Source organism: Schistocerca cancellata, chromosome 8, assembly GCF_023864275.1.
Source record: "Schistocerca cancellata isolate TAMUIC-IGC-003103 chromosome 8, iqSchCanc2.1, whole genome shotgun sequence".
Lineage (NCBI taxonomy): Eukaryota > Metazoa > Arthropoda > Insecta > Orthoptera > Acrididae > Schistocerca > Schistocerca cancellata.
In genome coordinates, this window is record NC_064633.1 from 346,760,239 (window position 1) to 346,778,130 (window position 17,892).

The window sequence follows — 17,892 nt, forward strand, 5'->3', positions numbered from 1 at the left end:
CGACATACAGGGTGAAGCGAAATTCGCGCACTCGGGCTTCGCAGCGCGACTGCTGTCATGCCAGCAATAAAAAAAATGTGTCTCGCAAAATTTCGTCCAGCGAGTGCATCAGGCAGAAAAGTACGTTAAAGAGTGGCAATCTGGCAACACTGTAACCACATGTACAGTAACAATCTCTGGCCGGCCGGAGTGGCCGAGCGGTTCTAGGCGCTACAGTATGGAACCGCGCGACTGCTGCGGTCGCAGGTTCGACTCCTGCCTCGGGCATGGATGTGCGTGATGTCCTTAGGTTAGTTAGGTTTAAGTAGTTCTAAGTTCTATGGGACTGATGACCTCAGAAGTTGAGTCCCATAGTGCTCAGAGCCAATTATCTCTGTCAACACACACACACACACACATACAGAACAGCACTTGTGCTGTACTGTTGGTGCAGTGGATAGTGTTTTGGGTTAGCATGCAGGAGGTCGAGGGTTCGATCCTGGGTTCAAGCATATGTTTTGTATTGGGTAAATGTAGTCCAAGTGGTGCGGTTTCTGGCATCTTAATCGTCAACAGCGATTGCAGCGGGTCCTCTGGAAAACATTTGCACTTACGTACTACAATCGTAGAAATGGAAGATTGGTCAGCTTTGAATGAAGCCCGTTCCACGTCGTGGGACTAATTTATTCGCACTTCGTTTAATAGATATTAAACGTATTTTCGTTGTACCTTCATCTAATGGCCACACACATGTCCGCAGATTATGGTCTTGCGGTAGTGTTCTCGCTTCCCGTACACGGGATCGGGGGTTCGATTCCCGGCAGGGTGTTGTTTTCATCATCATCATTCATCCCCATTATGGTCGGAGGAAGTCAATGGCAAACCACCTCCTCTATGACCTTGCCTAGTCGGCGGTGCGGTTCTCCCGCATCGTTCCCTACGCTCCTCAGAGTATGGGACGTCATCATCATCTAATGGTCACATAGATTAGTACCAACTATTGTTCTTGGCTCGTTTAGATCCATTACATTTCGTTTGTGCCTTACGTTATCAGCAGGACTAGCAACATGCTTTGCAAATAATGTCCAAATGCGGTTACTGTTTCTATGTGTTATCACCATGGTCCGCTTAATTGTTTCGACTGTCTGTTTCTTATTTGTCTAACCACGTATCTGTTGTATTCAGCATTACAAAATGTTGTAAATTTAGAATACATGTGACATACGAAACGGTATATATTACACTATGAAATGTCAGAATGAAATTAGCAAATAAAAAAATAAAAAAATGCTCCCCAACCCAGGGCTGAAACCTCGACCTCCTGCATACTAACCTAAAACTCTATCCACTGGACCAACTGCACAGCACAAGTAAAATTCGCTGTCAGAGGTAGTTAGCATTCATGTGGTTACAGTGTTGCCAGATTGCCACTATTTAACATCCTTTTTCTGCCAGATGTACTCGCTGGACGAAATTTTGTGAGAGACATTTTTTTATCGCTGGCATGAGAGGAGTCGCGCTGCGAAGCCCGAGTGCGCGAATTTCGCTTCACCCTGTATAGGCAAAGGAGGTGTGTTCCATTTGCATGTTTCCTGCGTGCGTATGGTAAATGCAGGAACGTGAACTGTGGCGACTTTATTACCAAATGCTTCTAAACTGGACCAACGTGTGGTTGTAATTTTCTTGGTTGCTGAAGGACAAACACCGGTAGGCGGCATCCATCGGAGAATGAACAGTGCGTAAGGCGCAGCATGTCCGTCGAAAACTCCGTTGTTGAATAGTGAGACAAGATGTGCTACTGTGTCGTGATAACACACGTCCCTATATTGCAAATGTCGTTACGCAGAAGTTACGCCAACTCAGTTGGGAGCCACTCTAGTACGGCTCTTTCGACACGGTGTTTTACAAACAGGTATCTTCACCCTAACGCGTGGGTGGGATGATTGCGTCAACACTCTCGTGTGATTGGCATACCGATTCTGAACTCTATGGCCTTCGGACGGAAGCTTCTTATCGTCCCTTATATAATAACGAAAGTTTGATTACAATATTTATAGGTAAATAAATTATAAATCTCCTATGGCTCACAGCTTGTACAAATACGAGGGTAATCCCAAAAGTAAGGTCTCCTATTTTTTTTATAAGTACATTGACATGTTTATTACTACAATGGTTTACATCAGTTTACAGATTGAACATTTAGCTATTTTTCGACATAATCCCCATTTCTGTCGATGCATTTTTGTATACGCTGTGGCAGTTTTTGTATGCCCATGTCATATCAGCTCGCCGCCATGCTGTTCAGAAAGTTATGAACCTCTTCTTTCACCTCGTCGTCGGAGGTGAATCGCTGGGACCACAATTAACGCTGACAGATACTGTGAGACTCTGAAAAAACTCAAACGGGCAATTCAGAACAGGAGAAGAAGAATATTGAGCAAGGGCGTACACATTCTCCATGACAACGCTCGCCCACACATCGCTCGGCAAACCGTTGCTCTCCTGCAACAGTTCCAGTGCAACATAATCACCCACCCACCCTACAGTCCTGACTTGGCGCCCAGTGACTATCACCTGTTCCCTAGGTTGAAAGAACTTTTGGCCGGAAAGCGATTCAGCTCCAACGAGGAGGTGAAAGAAGAGGTTCATAACTTTCTGAACAGCATGGCGGCGAGCTGATATGACATGGGCATACAAAAACTGCCACAGCGTATACAAAAATGCATGGTGATTATGTCGAAAAATAGCTAAATGTTCAAGCTGTAAACTGATGTAAACCATTGTAGAAATAAACTGGTCTGTGTACTATAAAAAAAAGGAGACATTACATTTGGAATTACTCTCATATTTTCGTTGGATGCCATTTCAGTGACAGATGTGTCAGTCCTGTTCCTGCCCCTGTGATCGAACCCAGATCCACAGCCGGCCGAAGTGGCCGTGCGGTTAAAGGCGCTGCAGTCTGGAACCGCAAGACCGCTACGGTCGCAGGTTCGAATCCTGCCCCGGGCAGGGATGTTTGTGATGTCCTTAGGTTAATTAGGTTTAACTAGTTCTCAGTTCTAGGGGACTAATGACCTCAGCAGTTGAGTCCCATAGTGCTCAGAGCCATTTGAACCATTTTGAACCAGATCCACAGGGTGAAAAGCATGAACGCTACCATTCGCAGCGATTACTGTATTTGTGAATGCTTATTAACCTCAGGACATTTCGACTAATAAATTGTAACTGCTCTTCACAGAAAAATACCGGACGCCTCGCCAATGCTCAGTGATGAGGATTAAACCATTTAAAGACACAGAATCACTCATCCTAGACAGCTATGCGATGCCTCCCTTCTCTCCTTCCCCACTGCATACCAGATAATGGCATCCAAACAATGCAGTTAGCAACATTTCTTTCCTGATCGTAGTGTTCAGTTGGTCTCGTAGTGTAATACTGAGCCATGCAAGTACACTGTGTTGTGTCCCCATGTCCAGCACTTTTGTGAAGTTAGTCTGTGATTTTACTGCCTTCATAGTGAAGATCCAACTGACAAAAATACGTCTAGAAAAGGAACTATGTGGCACATGTTATCGAAAAAGAGAAGGGCTTGGAAAGAAGGAAAATGAAAATCAAGCTAAGGCTGTGAATGTTGTTTTACTTCGCCTTCTACAAGCAGAGAAAAATCTTGTAAATATGTTGTTTCCTCTAATAGAAATACTGTGAGATTAGGTGCTGGTCCTCCCCACAGCTACGAGAGCTGAACCGGCGATGTATTATCTGCCGACTTTCATCTCGGGATCTTCAGTCGACGTTTCTTTATTACTTTTCTCTTGTTTCGCGAAGACGAGTGGCTGGCGCTCTCAAACATCCTCCCTCCATTGCTGCCAGCGGACTGAAGTCAAGCACGTGGCCGGAAGTAATAAAGACCGCGGAATGGGGATGGGGTGGAAGTTGGGGGGGGGAGAGGGGGGGTTGTTACCTTGGTCGTTATCGCTGTAGCTTCTTGCAAAGGTCGTTCGTTGCAGCAAGGGAATCAAGGATCCGTTTACCTTTAAGCTTTCGTCTTTCTCATAAAAACTAATCTCAAGCTTACGGGCGTGATTTCTCCACAGTACGAGGTGTGTGTGTGTAGGGGGGGGGGGTAAGTGTAGGGAGGGAGGTGGGCAAATGATATGTCGCTCGTGTAACTAGAACGGGTTCTGGTGACTCTCACTGAAACTCAGTCGGTTGAGTGAAACGTGTGGTGGTGGTGAATGTGAAGAACGTACATCCAAAGAAGGCCAAACGTCAAGTGACAGCGAACCAAACAGTCTCGGCCTCGAGACAGTTATTTTGGAGGATCGTTGGCATTTCAATGGCTTATGGGCGCCCAATCATGCATGATGACCTGATAATGCGGAAAGTGAAACCAGGTGCGTATCTCAAATACCGAAAGGCGGTCGTAAGGCTCCGTGGAGCAATTGGCCACGTGATGTTGACAAGTGATGATAGCAGCAGGAAGCTTAATTTTTTCAACAACTGTGACAATGTGTAGGGCATGGTTGCCATTTTTCAGTACTGAACTGAGGTGCCAGCAGCTCAGTGGACGCATACAGAGTTAGCAATAGAGAAACAAATGTGGCCGTACGTAGGGACTGCAAAGCGTAGTCCTTACCCACTGCGTCATATGGGTCTACAGTGACAGTTGAGAGCTGTGTTTTGAAAAAAAGGGACGGAAAAGACCCCACGTATGCTCTTTCATCAAGGAAATGCACCGGTGCACAGGGCGAATACGACGCAGGAGTGTCTTTGTGAAATCTGCTTTGACCTACCTCCTATCTATTTTCAAAGATGAAAGACGCACTCCATGGTCACACATTTTCTAGTCGTCAGCTATTTCCAGTCATCAAAACAGACTCCTAAAGGAGCGTTCACACCGGCGACATTGTGAACGATGTCTATGGCTGCAGAGGGAAAATTTTGAGACGATTCATATTTGTTATGTGATTATTTTGTAGAAACGAAAATCGGAGACCTTAGAAATAGAATGCACCTCTCCCACGTGCTGGGAAAAGTCCATTTAATCGATATAGGGTCGGTGTGGTCGCGTGGCGCAATCAGAACGTTGGTGACAACGGGAGTTCGTTGTGCTGCTCCAATTAACCTTAATAACGGAGATGAGAGAGAGAAGAACCTCCTCGGTTGCGACTGGGAACAGGGCTTGTGTTTGGCAGAAATGCTCTGTCGAAGTAGCAAGTTGTTAGTCTTCCCTTAATAACGGAGATGAGAGAGAGAAGAACCTCCTCGGTTGCGACTGGGAACAGGGCTTGTGTTTGGCAGAAATGCTCTGTCGAAGTAGCAAGTTATTAGTCTTCTTTTAACAGCATTTATTCGATGTAAACAAAGTTAAATGTGAGGTTGTCGGACCAATTACACCTTGATACATATGAAACCCAGTAATCTCCTACAGAGTCAGTCAGCAACTCTCCTGAGGATACCCCTCTGAACACACGCAGTCTATAACCTTTATCATAGACAAGGGCCTTTGGTATCATTTGTTCTGCTAACTACTGAATCACTGGCTCCTTGGCCTAAATAATTAATCTCTGGCCCCTTCGCCTAATTATTTCATCACTCATCACTGGCCCCATGAACTATTTAATTAATACCCTACGGCCCCTTGGCCGAAATGAAAGGAGACAACCAGTGTCTTGTTCCTACTATTTACTGAAAAATACTAAACGGTCACTATTTGAGACAGAGACAGTGCTATTCCAATGAAATCAAGAGAGATAAGCGACTTTGACAAAGGGCAGATTCCTACCACGCAAAGCCTGTGAACTAGTGTCTATAAAGCGGCGAAGCTCGTCGAATGATCACGCGCTACTGTCGTGATCATCTACAGAAAGATGTAAGAGGACGGTAAAACTATCGCTAAACATTAAATGGTTGGACGTCCACGGCTCTTCACAGAACGTGGGGTTCGGAGGCTTGTCTGCTCTGTAAAGTGGATAGATGGTTACCTGCCGAGAGAGCTCAATGCTGGTGTACGAACAAGTGTTTCGGAGCACCTCGTTCATCGTACATTGTTGAACATGGAGCTCGGCAGCAGACCACCCCTACGTGTGCACATGTTGACCCAACGACATTATCAATTGCGATTGCAGTGGTCGCTGGCCCCCGGGATTCGACCGTCGATCAATGGAAACGTATCGTCTCTTCGGGTGAATCTCATTTTCGCTACACTAAGCCTATGGTCGTCTCCACAAACGCCGTCATCAATCAGAACGGGCGCTCGAAATCTGCAGCACGCCACCGCTTTTGACTGGTGGTACCGTTATTATGCTATGGCAGACATTCTACTGCGCTTGCATGGAAACTGTGGCAGTAATCGAAGACAAGCTGACAGCTGCGAACCACCTGCATCCTTTCATGCTTGATGTCTTCCCCGGCGGCGATGTCACTTTTCAGCAGCATAATTGTCCGTGTCTCTGAGCTAGAACCGTGCTACAGTGGTCTGAGGAGCGTGATAGTGAACTCACGTTGATGTCGATCAAATTTGTCTGATGTAAATCCGATAGAACTCATCTGGGTCGCTATCGGCCGCATCACGGCGTATGCAGAACAGCGACACATTAATTACGCGAATTACATGATCTGTGGGCGGACATCTAGTGCCACATACCTCCACAAACCTGCCAACAAACTGTCGGATACCCGATCCACAGAATCAGTGACGTATTTCGTTCCAAAGGTGGACAAAAAAAGCTATTAAGTAGATGGTCTAATGTTTCTCTCCATGACTGAACTTTAATACTGATCGTTGGCAGAAGATCTGCATCTACATCTACATCATACTCCGCAAGCCACCTAATGGTTTGTGGCGGAGGGTACTTTCGGTACCACTATTTGATCCCTCCAATCCTGTCCCACGCGCGAAGAGTGCGTGTGAAGAATGATTGTCGGTAAGCCTCTGTATTGGCTCTAATTTCTTGAATTTTCTCCTTGTGGTAAATACGCGAGATGTATGTGGGGGGGGGGGGGGGGGGAGCAAGGGGGGGGGGGGGGGAGCAATATGTTGTCCGATTCCTCCTGAAAAGTGCTGTCTCGAAATTTCAATAGTAAATATCTTCGCGATGCACAACGCCTCTCTCGTAACGCCTGCCAATAGCGTTTCTTTAGCATCTCTATAATGCTCTCTCGCCAGCTAAACGATCCCATGACGAAACGCGCCGCTCTTCGCTGGATCTTCTCTGTCTCCTCTATGAGTCCTGCCTGATAGGGATTCCAGACAGATGAGCAATACTCATGAACTGGGCGAACAAGCAGCTTCTTTCGTGGATGAGTTACATTTCTTTAAGATTCTTCCGATGAATCTGAGTCTGGTGTCTGCTTTTCCCACTATCTGTTTTATGTGGTCATTTCATTTAAGGTCGCTCTGGATAGTTACCCCTAGATATTTTACGGCAGACGCTGTCTCCAGCTGTTTGTCATCAATAGTGTAGTTGTACAGTAGTGGATTTCTTTTCCTATGTATGCCTGATATGTTACTTCAATCACAAGTCTGTTCCGATATTCTGTAAGCTCGTATGTTTTTCATTAAATGGCAATGCGAGACGGTGTCAAATGCCTTACTGAAATCAAGGAACACGGCATCAACCTGAGCACCGTTGACTGTTGCACTGTGAATCTCATGGAACAGAGCGAGCTGAATTTCGCAGGAACTCTGTTTGCGGAACCCGTGTTGATCTTTATAGAGGAGATGTTCATTGTCCAAAACCGTCATAATTCTTGAGCATAAAACGTGTTCTGTAATTCTACAATAGATTGACGTCAACGATATAGGTCTGTAATTGTGTGGATCTGTCTTATGTCCTTTCTTAAAAACGGTAATGACGTGCACTTTTTTCCAGTCGTTGGGGTACCTTTTGTTGCTCAAGCGATCTACGTTAAATTACTGCTAGAAAGGGAGAAATTTCTTTCGCATAATATTAATAGATTCTTATAGGTGTCTCATCTGGTCCTGACGCCTTTCCACTACTAAGCGATTGTAGCTGCTTTTCAAGCAGAACAAAGGTGGAATGATAAGAAAAACCTACCGGTCGGTCAATTCGATCCAGCGACCTTGCACTTACTTACCCAGCTGCGGGCTCCTTGAATTCGAACGACCATTCAAAGTGTTTAAGCAGGCCTAAAATTTTGCAACTCGACTTCGCCAAAACGGTCGAGATATGAGTCTTCGTCTTTACATACGTTGAAATCCTAATCGTTCCCTGCACATCTAATCAATCTCAATCAAACCGGCGAGGGCACGTTGGTACGGTCCTCTTGTAAGTGACGCTCGCGGCTGTACCTGCTAAGGGATACCGCCTGAATATTTACAACCTCTGATATCGTCTCTCGTGCTAATTTTGATTTGTCATTAGAATAATCTACCGTCACGACACCTCTTATGTATAGATCACAAGGAACATATCAAAACTACTTACCCATGGCACTGATTCGAGGCTGGACAGCGACTACAATGATGTCTAGTGACAGGAAAATGTCTGCACCTGTGTCTGCCGCAGACCCACTCTTGAAGGCACCTACAGGAAACCACGTGAGCACCGGGAAAGGGCCCGATGCATTGAGAGGCACGTATATGTTGACGTATAGGCAGTCCTCATTGCCTTGAAAGCCTCCAGAAAGCCTACCTGTGGGCAGGGGTCAGGGTCCTCCAACGCATCGCGATCACCCTCCCAGCTGGCCGGGGGTTGCGGTGCCTGCCAAGAGATTCATTATGTTACTAGACAGGTACACACTAGAGTATAGGCCTAATACAGAATCCTACATGTATCCGATAACTACCTGCTGTCAGAAACCTCTCGTCTGCTCGGAAGGACAGAGCGACTTCCTCTAGATATATATGGACTACAAAGGCATCAAAAAAGTCGATGAAGGCGACCACTGTCTACATCTACATCTACATGGCTGCTCTGAAAAGCCGACCGAAGTGGCCGTGCGGTTAAAGGCGCTGCAGTCTGGAAGCGCAAGACCGCTACGGTCGCAGGTTCGAATCCTGCCTCGGGCATGGATGTTTGTGATGTCCTTAGGTTAGTTAGGTTAACTAGTTCCAAGTTCTAGGGGACTAATGACCTCAGCAGTTGAGTCCCATGGTGCTCAGAGCCATTTGAACCATTTTGCTCTGAAAATCATACTTAAGTGCCTGGCAGAGGGTGCATCGAACCACCTTCGCAATAATTTTCTGTTATTCCACTCTCGAACATAGCGCGGAAAAAACGAACACCTATATCTTTCCATGCGAGCTCTGATTTCCCTTATTTTATTATGATGCTCGTTTCTCCCAATGTAGGTCGGAATTAACAAAATATTTTTGTATTCGGAGGAGAAAGTTGGTGATTGAAACGTCGTGAGAAGAACCCGCTGCAACGAGAAGTGCCCTGGTTTTAGTGATGTCCACCCCAAATCCTGTACGATGTCTGTGATACTCTCTCCCTTATTTCTCGATAAAACAAAACGTGTTGCCCTTCTCTGAACGTTGTCGATGTACTCTGTTAATCCTATCTAATAAGCATCCCACACTGCACAGAAATACTCCAAAAGAAGATGGACAAGAGTAGTGTAGGCAGGCTCTTTAGTAGATCTGTCGCATCTTCTAACTGTTCTGCCAATAAAACGCAGGCTTTGGTTCGCCTGTCCCAAATTATTCGTAATTGTAACTCTTAGAAATTTATTTGAATTTACGGCCTTTAGATTTGATTGAATTATCGTGTAACCGAAGTTCAACGGATTCCTTTTAGCACTCATCTGGATGACCTCACACTTTTCATTATTTAGCGTCAGTGGTCAATGTTGGCACCATTACAGATAACTTATCTACATGGTTTTGCAATTTGATCTTCTGATGACTTTACTAGGCTATAAACGACAGTATCATTTGCATACTTCTGTTTTACTCGTTGACTTCCCGTCAGTTACTACGAATTGTGACATCTCTGACAGGAAATCACGAATTCAGACGCATAACTTAGACGATATTCCATAAGCACGCAATCTGATTACAAGCCGCTTGTTAGGTGCGGTGTCAAAAGCTTTCTGGAAATCTAGAAATATCGAATCAATTTAAAATTCTTTGTCGACACTTCATGTGAGTAAAGAGCTAGTTGTTTGTCACAGGAAAGATGTTTTCTAAATCTGCATTGACTATGTATCAACAGATCGTTCTCTTCAAAGTAATTTAAAATGTTCGATCACAATATATGTTCCAGAATCCTGCTGCACATCAACGTTAGGGATATGGGCCTGTAATTCAGTGGATTACTCCTATTGTCTTTCTTGCATATTGATGTGACCTGTGCAACTCTCCAGTCTTTGGGTACGACGAGTTAGTGGTCGTATGTGATTGTTAAGCATGGAGCTATTGCATCACCACTGTGTATTGTGTCCGGTCTGTGCACTGAACTGGGGACCTAGAAACGACGGAGAGGCTTCGTCCCCGCCGTGGCCGTCAGTGGTTCACAAGCCCACAGCCGCCCCACACCGAACCCAGCGTTATTGTGCGGTTCGGCCCAATGTAGACCCCCCCACCCCTCCCCTGGAAAAGTCTCATAACAGACGAGTATCGAGTGTAGCCCCGAGGCCGGCCGCGGTGGCCGTGCGGTTCTAGGCGCTTCAGTCCGGAACCGCGGGACTGCTACGGTCGCAGGTTCGAATCCTGCCTCGGGCATGGATGTGTGTGATGTCCATAGGTTAGTTAGGTTTAAGTAGTTCTAAGTTCTAGGGGACTGATGACCTAAGATGTTAAGTCCCATAGTGCTCAGAGCCATTTGAACCATTTTTTGTAGCCCCGAATGTTTGCGTGGTAGAGTAATTATGGTGTACGCGTTCGTGGAGACAGTGTTTGCGCAGCAATCGCCGACACAGTGTAACTGAGGCGGAATAAGGGGGAACCAGCCCGCATTCACCGAGGCAGATGGAAAAACCGTCTTACAAACTATCCACAGGCTGGCCGGCACACCGAACCTTGACACTAATCCGCCGGTTGGATTCGTGCTGGGAACTAGCACGTCTTCCCGCTCGGGGAGCACCGCGTTAGACCGCGCGGCTAGCCGGGCGGGCTTTGCATCAGCATACTCTGAAAAGAACCTAATTGGTATACAGTCTGGATCGGAAGACTTGCTCTTGTTAAGTGATTTAAGCTGCTTCACTACTCTGGGGATATATGCTACGATAGTGTAGACTCGTAGAGTATTTCAGTATCACACTCCAACAAGCAAGGTGTGGCCAATATCATGTAAAAATCTACTAATAGTAGGTAATGGTAATCAGAACTGGCAGTGTAATAAGTGGCTTTGAGAAACATTCTTCAAGTTCTTTCTGAATGCTGTTCACCGCCAACAGATGTTTTTAAACGAAGGGATATTACAGTTAATAAATCTCTGCAGTATTTCGAGGAAAACCTTCCTTTGTTGCTTATAGCAAGAGTGTAGTACTCAGTATGTCTTCTACATCTACAAATCTACGTGATTACTCTGCTATTCACAATAAAGTGTCTGGCAGAGGGTTGAATGAACCACCTTCAAGCTGTCTCTCTACCGTTTCACTCTCGAACGGCACGCAGGAAAAAGAGCACTTAAAATTTTTCTGTGCGAGCCCTGATTTGTCTTATTTTATCGTGATGATCATTTCTCCCTATGTAGGTGGGTGCCAGCAGAATGTTTTCGCAATCAGAGGAGAAAACTGGTGACTGAAATTTCATGAGAAGATCCCGTCGCAACGAAAAACGCCTCTGTTTTAATGATTGCCACACCAATTCACGTATCATGTCTGTGACACTATCTCCCCTATTTCGCGATAATATAAAACGCGCTGCCCTTCTTTGTACTTTTTCGATGTCATCCGTCAGTCCCACATGCTGCGGATCCCACACCGCACAGCAATACTCCAGAATAGGGCGGACAATCATGGTGTAAGCAGTCTCTTTAGTAGACCTGTTGCACCTTGTAAGTGTTCTGCCAATGAATCGCAGTCTTTGGTTTGCTCTACTCACAATATTATCTATGTGATGGTTCCAATTTCGGTTAGTTGTCATTGTAATCCCTAAGTATTTAGTGTGACCTATCGCGTAATCGAAATTTAGCTGATTTCTTTTAGTACTCATGAGAATACCTTCACACTTTCCACACAATTCAACTTATGAATGACAAATGAATTTGGACACTTATCAATCTAGAAATATCGGTACACTTTCTAGTCCGAATCGCAGGCAGCCAGGCTGAGGCAATCCACTTAATCGACCGAAATTAAGCAACCATTGTGGTGTATAAGGACAGGCGAATCTCAGTTCCAACTCAGCGCATTAGACTGTGTGGTTTACAGCACTCCGCATTCACTTGTTGAGGAGCCTGCATAACAGTGCTATGTAACCATGAAACATTTATGTTTGGAAATTACTCCCAGAAAAAACTGTTGTACGTCAACAGTCCACAGAGCTCTACCTTGAACCGACTTCAGCCTTGCCATTGTGTTTAATCTGTACTTACGGAAACAATGTGTGAACTGTTTCAACATAAATAACATAGTTAGTAGTAGGAATTATCATGTGCGGGCCAGAGTAGCTTCCACCGTGATTGTTGGGATTAGTCATCAAGAAATAGCATGAGAGCATTTGAAGTAGCATAGTGAGCGATTACTTAATATAGCCACGTAATCTCACTGACGTTGGCATAGGTCAGAAACAAACCTCCTGAGTTACTAGCTGCTCATTCACATATACATGTCTGGAATTTAAAAAAACAATTTGGGCCAAGTAGTTAACAAATTAAAAATTTTACGAAATTACTTCTTTGCTTCTCTGGATGTTCTGGAAAATTACTGCAGGTATACGTCTGGGGCATGCTTTATTAGATTCACCTGATCAATAACAACCAAATAAACGGAAATTGTGCTTTACTTCAACCTCGTACAGTTTTCCGGTGGTTGCATATTAGCGAAGTTGCTAAATTTCAGGCAAAATCTTTTATTAGTCGTAACTCCGTAACAAAAAATTTGCGGACCTATGTTTATATTATATTTTTTCTTCATTATTCCTTGTAAAATAACATATTAAAATATTTGCATATCTTCTTCAATCACCCTGCATGTGTGCAGTGACCTGGTTGTATATGGCACTCGTGAGTCCTCTGAAAAAGGTAGATCGGAATATGAGGTTATTATTATGTGCCAGCACGTTCATCCAGGCTAACGCCACTTGATTTTTTTTTTTCAAATTGGGCATATGAAACGGTGATCTGTGAGACACCTGCTGAAAATGGAGGAAAATCCAAATACTGCCTTTGGGCTGTTACATATTTCATGTGAAGATAATTGCTTGTTAACTGGCATTTAGTTTCTCTAATCAGAGCTGTCAGAATCGCACCTGAGGTGCCCACTGTTTCCAATGTTCCACAGCGGCGTGTCAGTTCTCTTGCATTAATTACGTACTGTGGTTTGTGTACCTTTTCCTTAGCCTTTTTTCGGTCTTTTAATCAAGCTCTCCAGCTTAACTGTCAACTGCCACGGCAAGTTTACTCCCAGTTTTTGCAGCCGGCTACCTGTTGTCCAAGCCTTAGCCGAAAGGCTGCTGGCAGGCGCTGGGGCAATGCTGTAGCGCTGCTTGACGAAGAACAAGGCGCTTGAAGGACACTGTACATTTTAAATGATGAGAGAAACTTATATGTTTTATAAATTCATTAACTTCTTTAGTATCTACTGATTACGTTGATATATATTTTATTGGGTCTAGAATGAAAAAATGACGTTATGTACTAAATTTTAGAGCTATACTCATCTACGCTGCCTCGCTCCCCATATTTCAGTTACAGAAAATCATCATTACTTCACAAAGCAAACGCAACATTTTTGTTTTCACCGATTCTGTTTGGGATATATTGCATATGTTGGTAATACTGCTGGTTTCCAAGAATTGTAAATGATCATCTTTGCTCCTGTTTATTTTGCGTCTGGTGAAGTGTTTTGTTTTACATCCTACTGAAAGTTTGTTGCCTAAGTGGTACAGATTTTTGTTCGTGTAGATATTCATTAGTGTGCAATAAATATTAACAGTGTCACACATCAAGAAATCCGATAAAAGGAAATTCAGGTGTAACCAATTTACAAACAGACCAGTCCATACTAGTGAGAGGAATTATTGAACCAGTTCCTCAAGGAGGAAACTCTCACATAGCCAGTCTATCTGATGGTTGAAATTTTAATTTTAATTGTGATGCTGTTTCTAGTCGACACAAACTCTTGCTAATATCTTTTTGTTACTTCCAGAAAATCTATACAGTTACATTTTCTACACTACGCAATTTCCATTATCAAAAAAGAAGCTTCGGTAATCAATTACGAAATTATATTAGAATACCCTCTCCACTGTTTTTACGCTTAATTATGAATCAACTGCAGTTTTATATTGATTTTAAGCCATTACAAATTCATTTGTATAAAAGAGTAACGTAATGGTGCAAACAGTAAAATTAATAGTTATTTTTGCTGAAATATTTGGAGATAAATATAATTAATGTACGTTTACCAAAGCACGAAAAACTGCTAAGAGGGAGTCAAGAAAAAGCTTGAAAACTCAGAAATGAAGCAGGATGAATATTATCCGACAGGAATGTTGTGAGACAGAATGTAATGTGACTAAAATCTTCACCCTCAATTTCTCACAACTATTGTTTTTCAGAATTTATATACACAGATCTGTATAAAGCAGTTAAATACTTTTTTATGTAATCTGCAGTTGTCCCTGCCTGTCTAACAGACCTAAACTTTATTGCTATTCAACTGATTTACGGAGAAGTACAATTTTTAATTATTAAAAATATGCTAAAACTTAAAATACAACATGCAATAGAATTTTTCTGGTTAAAATACTTAGTATGCGGTATTTAATAGGTGTAGTATCTTCGCAATCATGTCGTACATACATGGTAAAAATTTGGTTTCCTTTAAATGTGCATCATGGCATGAAATAGTACCTGAATTTCAAGAAGCGTTGTAGAAAATCTTGTACACAATTTCTATAATTACTATTTTTTATGAACATCAACAGTCCTAAATTGATGAAAGGAATTTAAAATTGTTGAGAAATTATTCTACATTATCTGTCATAAACTACAAAATTGTAAATTATATACAAACGGAACAGGACTGATTTTCGCTTAATTTAGAGATGGAAAAACACACAGCGTCGTTAATCAGAGTATAACGTTGTTAGGATGGATGCGGTGGGGCCCACTGCTGTGCTCTCACGCCTGTACTGAAATTTAGGTTTGCAATTTTACACAGCTATTCTTAATGTATGTACAATCTCCTACTACCTCCTTGTGCCTCTGATAGTTGTGACATACAACTGAGGTGTTGTCGGACAGATGGTTCTTATCTTATTGTAGCTTCTTTATGCTTCTCTCGCTCATCTAAACATGGATCCTGACGTAGTGATAAAAAATAAAAACTCTAAGGCTGCCCATGATTTGTAATTATGACACAGACGGCAAATGACTTGGAAGATTAGTTGAGTGTAATTGATAGTGGCTTGAAAAGTGGTTATAAGATGAACATCAACAAAACTAAAACGAAGATGATGAAGATTAGTCGATTTAAATACCCACGGGGCTATTTGTATTATACGTAGAGATGTTGCTAAAGATTTACGCTGTACATTGCTATGAAGCCTCTGCCACCATGTTAGATGCCCCAAAACATTATCAGACTACTTTTTACGATTGCATCTTGTTCTTAATTTCCGTATTTGCGTAACAGTTGTTTTAAACAGAAAATATTACAGTGCTTTCATGAATAATAGAGTGCCTGGAAGCAATTTTCAGAATTTTTTACGGTCTGAAATGCATATTTGATAAAGCAATACGACGCATTTCGCCTCATTAATGTAACTTTGTTTTTGGCTGTTTTTGTAACCTTCTCAAAATTCGGACTGGCAAAACTGATGTTGGGTCTATGATCTCTTCTCGAAAATGCTGAGAACCTATGTTTGCTTGGTTTCCAATCTTTCCTTCTCATAGCGTTCTCCCAGAAAGCTTTTCCGACTTTGATAGATAGGAAATCTAAAGTCAAATAGTAGAAATAAAAGCACTACTGTAAAAGTAAATACTGCAAACAGACTTCATGTAGATAAAAGACAACATCGTCTGGACGAGTCCACTTCCGAATGAAATGTGATTCCTTTAGACTTCAGGCTATAATGAGAATGTCTAGTACATCCGCAAATGATGCAAGTTGGCATTTTTTTTATCGAAACGCTTCCATCAGAAGCTAATGTGTGGGTCAGCTAACATGGCGATTCGAGTTTGTGACACCATGAGAATAACCCTTATTACACCTCTGTGAAAATAGCTGACCATTACCGAAGTAAAGAGGATGTACAGGTTATTCTTAAGTACCGGATGGTTGTAATGATAGCTACTGACAGAGGTCCAGTATGGGCTGTAGTTATGGTACGACAGCGAATCTAATGCGTTAATGTAGAATCAGTTTACGGTGGAAAAGAATTGCTTCAAATTTGGCCACTAGGTGCAAATCTGGCCTGTTAATGCAAGAAAGATGTATAGAAATGTTTCCATATATAATGGATTAGGAACGGGTCGTGGGCAGAATAGGTCAAATGAGTGAGAAAGGCATAACATCAATTTTATTATTAACCGATGCTTACACAGTTTGTTCAGTATGAGCACTGGAGACGACGACGCGATGCTGTATCCGTAAAACGAAGTGATCAACAGCTGCTTGCAGCAGTTCCGGCGGAATCAGAGAAACCTTTTCCTGTATACAGACCTTCAGATCAGGCAGAGGTCGCATAAAATCTTCAAAAATTAGACACAATGGAACAAAATCTTCAAAAGTTAGGCACAATGGAACAACACCAGTGACAAACACAACAACAGTTAGACGCAATGGAACAAAATCTTCACACCACACGTCAACAAACACGTGAAGATTTAACTACTGAGTTACATAACATTGAATCGAAATGTCAAAAAGTCTGTAATGACGTAAAAACACAAACTTGTGAGCATTTCCAACCTATTTTTACGCCGCATGAAAATGCTTTACAGAATCACGAAGCAGCCATAAATTAACTGCAAACTATTGTTCATGAAAATCATGAGACCTTGCAAGCTAAAATTGACTCAGTTGCATCTACCGATTCGGTTACACAACTTGCAAAAACTCAAGAAAACTTAAAGGACACAGTAGATACTCTGAAAATTGGTTCAGAAAGACACATGGAGGAAATTAGTTCATTATCAGAGAAAGTAGTTGAACTTTCGGATCAGCTAAATAATTTATCTACAAAGGTAGATGATGATCTGAATGACACAAGACCTGTAGCCTTTACTGAAACTGAAGAGTATGCACAAATTAGAAAATTCAAACAAAATCAAAATCAAATCAATACACTGTACAAAAGAGAAATCCGGGAAGTACAAGATCAGTTGGCACAAGTAATACAAGAATTACATATTTCAGAGGACACTCGCGCTCCAGTACGGGAACAGGGACAGAAATACGGAGCAACCACAAAATAATAACACAGGACACTTTGGAAATTATGAAAGAAATTGGCAAGGTACACCGAATTTTGAGATGGAACCGCCGAAACGACGTAACAATGACCGACGTTCGACTTGCCGACATGATGATTTTGACTATAAGCTGTTCATTACTACACGTAAATTCAAAACATTTAAGAATTCTGACAACGACATTCATCCACAAGCATGGCTTCATCAATTCTCTCATTGTTTTCCTCCCAACTGGTCATTAGAGCACAGATTAGAATTTATGTGTGGCTACTTAGAGAATGAACCAGCTGTAAGAATGCGATCGGTCATTCACGATTGCCACAGTGAAGGAGAATTTTACCATGCCTTCCTCTCAACATAT

General features: G+C 42.8%; 1 protein-coding gene across 1 annotated transcript in view; it reads right to left on the reverse strand.

Annotated features, from left to right (window-relative positions):
- The window catches only part of LOC126095565 (carboxylesterase 4A-like), an 85,687-nt gene that overhangs the window by 54,020 nt on the left and 13,775 nt on the right, over positions 1-17,892 (reverse strand). Inside the window, exon 2 of the mRNA XM_049910343.1 lies at positions 8,637-8,705. Coding sequence (XP_049766300.1) covers positions 8,637-8,705 — 69 coding nt within the window. The remainder of the gene's footprint in view (positions 1-8,636; positions 8,706-17,892) is intronic.